The sequence below is a fragment of the Culex pipiens genome, chromosome 3 (assembly GCF_016801865.2).
Source record: "Culex pipiens pallens isolate TS chromosome 3, TS_CPP_V2, whole genome shotgun sequence".
Lineage (NCBI taxonomy): Eukaryota > Metazoa > Arthropoda > Insecta > Diptera > Culicidae > Culex > Culex pipiens.
Genome location: NC_068939.1, coordinates 182,258,437 through 182,261,259, shown reverse-complemented (window position 1 = coordinate 182,261,259; position 2,823 = coordinate 182,258,437). Strand labels below are relative to the sequence as shown.

The 2,823-nt window shown below is 39.6% G+C and overlaps 1 protein-coding gene across 1 annotated transcript; it reads left to right on the top strand.

The window, feature by feature from the left end:
• The first annotated feature begins 2,331 nt into the window (after positions 1-2,331).
• LOC120416151 (keratin, type II cytoskeletal 2 epidermal-like) lies at positions 2,332-2,691 on the top strand. Its single transcript, XM_039577829.1, has one exon. The coding sequence runs from the start codon at positions 2,332-2,334 to the stop codon at positions 2,689-2,691; it is 360 nt and encodes a 119-aa protein (XP_039433763.1).
• The last annotated feature ends 132 nt before the right edge of the window (positions 2,692-2,823 follow it).

Sequence of the window (2,823 nt, the reverse complement as noted above, 5' to 3'; positions counted from 1 at the left end):
AACACGATCACGAATACAGCACAAAAAGAACTCCACAAATATCCATCTTCCGGGCAGTGTTGCTCACCTGATACTCCTATCAAAATATTTTAAAATATGACTTCAAATTTTAAAATTCTAAAGGCACAAAAAAAAGCAGAAACCTAACATTTTAAACTCGAATTAAGTGTTGTAATATTAAATGAAGACGCGATGTAACTAAAGGAGGTTATCAATATGGAACGAGGAAACATGACCCGCGAAAAATCCTGAAAGAAAAGCATGTAATTAGAATTGCCTCACCAAATTATCACTCGATTATACTCTGTCACGTTATTTGTTTAGACCTTCATTCAAACACTCGCTTTTTCTTAGGGTCGAGATGTTTGTGAATGTACACAATATTTTTGTTTTTATTTCACTGAAAATTCGCTTACGAAACGAAAATTGGCAGAGCACGTCGTTCACCAATATTGTAAAAAAAAACGTATTGATAATTTTCCATTTAACACTCAAATTTCCCTTTTAAGAATTCCTGAGAGCACTCAGAAATAAAAAAAATAAAAAACATTTCCTTCCACTCTTTTGCACCACGGCAACAACTCTAGACAGAGTGAGAACACAGATTTTTTTAGTTGCCAGCAAATAAACGACTTTTTCCTTCACAAATCCTAAAACCATAATCTCATTTGGCAACTCTTCCTTTCATAGCCTTTTTCAAGTAGCCGTCAGAGCCGTCTAAGCATCTGCGCTCTCTTTCTTCTCTTCTTGGCACTACTTTTCTTTCCCACACTATTTTGATTTTGACACGTAAATGCTTTTCTTTGTCACACCATAAATCGTACACGTCTGAGAAAAAAAAACATCGCACAACATGCTGTCACCAGCCAAAACTTCTGGAGGGCATAGCTCCAGTTCTGCCGCAAAATTAAACTAATATTCCGGACAGTTTTTCAAAACAAAACACTAAAAACACCGATCAATACAGCTGAATATCCGAGTATTTCACGAACATAAACTTTAAAACATTTTTGAACGTTTTGCCAGCTTTTTCACCGCTTGCCTTATCGACCCGTTTTGACATTTGCGAAAGGAACACGTTGAAACGAAACGCGACGCGATGCACCAATGAAGAAAACAAAGAAGACAACATTAAATTATTTGAAAAATCGTGTTAAGCACTACAAAATCCTTCATTTTTTTGGAAATTTCTCATGGAAACACTAAAAGGGATCGTATTATAACTTTTGCACATAAATCCGGCTCATTTAAAACAGTTTTTCACTACTAAATCACGAAATGAATGGACCGCGTTTTAACCGATGAACCGCCCGCTACCACAGACTAAACAGACCATCGTCACTCGAAATGCTCTGTATTTAATTCAAATTTCAGTACCAAAATGAATCAGCAAGGGCCAGTTGAAGCCACTGAAGGAATTTTTGATCTAAATCAAAGGTGTTTCAAATTTTATTTTATTTTGTGGTACAATTGTTGACAATAGTTGGGAATCATTGATTAATGATGCTATATGAATACTTCCAGGTGCCGCATTTATCATTTCTAAACATATAAAAAACGTCAGGAATAAATGCTATTGAATGATTCTAATATGCTAGGCGCCTCTATGGATTTATTCTAAAACGGATATCCAATGGAGGCGCGTGGTTTCTCAGAATGGTTCATTGCATTTATCATTCTAAATTTGTTAGATTTAGTGATAGCTAGAAATGATGAAAAATATATATGACAAAATCAAAAATATCAAATTTTAGCGTGTCTAATTCAAACAAAATATGACGAGACACCAACAGAGAAAAAAACTAGTAAAAATACAGAGTAAAAAATACAGATCAATAACTCTTGCAGGGAATTTCCCGAATCCAGTCGAAACACGCATCTTTTCTTGTTAACAGCTGATGAACTGGATCTCATGCAGGGAATACTCAATGTGTCGGGGAAACCCAGCTCGAAACATGCTCCAGACTGCGTCAACAAGAGCATGTATAGTAATTACTACACCACCATAAAAGAGAATAAATCGAACCAAACGGTCCACCAGCTGATCTCTGTGGTACACTGTAAAATACCGAAAACAACACACAAAAATAACGACTAGCACCGCGGTCTTTCCGATAAGACCGGTCTTTGCCGGCACGCTCCCGACAAAAACATTGATACCTTAGTGAAAAAAAAATGTATATGTACGATTTTACTATGTGTATTATTTGTGATTATGCTGTGGCGGTCACCGAGTATAAAAGATTGGCCACTCGAGAACTGGAGCATCATAACCGGTGTAACACTGTTCAAGCTCAAGAGTAGCGATCCTCGTCAGTTTCAAGCCTCAAAATGAAGTCATTCCTGTGTATTGCCTTGGTTGCGGCCATCGTGGCTGCCGTGAGTTGCGCTCCGCAGTTCGGATTCGGTGCCTCGGGGTCGGCTGCTAACGCCGGAGCTCAGTCGTTCAACCAGGGAGGCTTCGGAGGATTTGGACCCCACGGTGGTGGTGGCTTCTCGGGATCGGCCGCAAACGCAGGCTCGCAATCCTTCACCCAGGGCGGATTTGGTCCCCATGGCGGTTTCAGCGGTTCGGCAGCTAACGCAGGTGCCCAGAGCTTCTCGGGCGGTGCCGGAGGTTTCCCAGGCTTTGGTGGATTCAGTGGGTCGGCGGCGAACGCAGGTGCGCAGTCACAGACGTTTAGCGGTTAAATTGTGATTCCTCTTTTTGAGTCGACCTGCTCGATAGGTCAATGTGATAGCCGAAAGTTAACGTTCCCGAATAACTTGAATAACTTTTCAAACGTATTTTCAATTGTAAAAAGCCAAATAAAAAAATGTACC

Coding starts and splice junctions, on each gene's coding strand:
- LOC120416151 (XM_039577829.1), top strand. CDS start 2,332: ATGAAGTCATTCCTGTGTATTGCCTTGGTTGCGGCCATCGTGGCTGCC.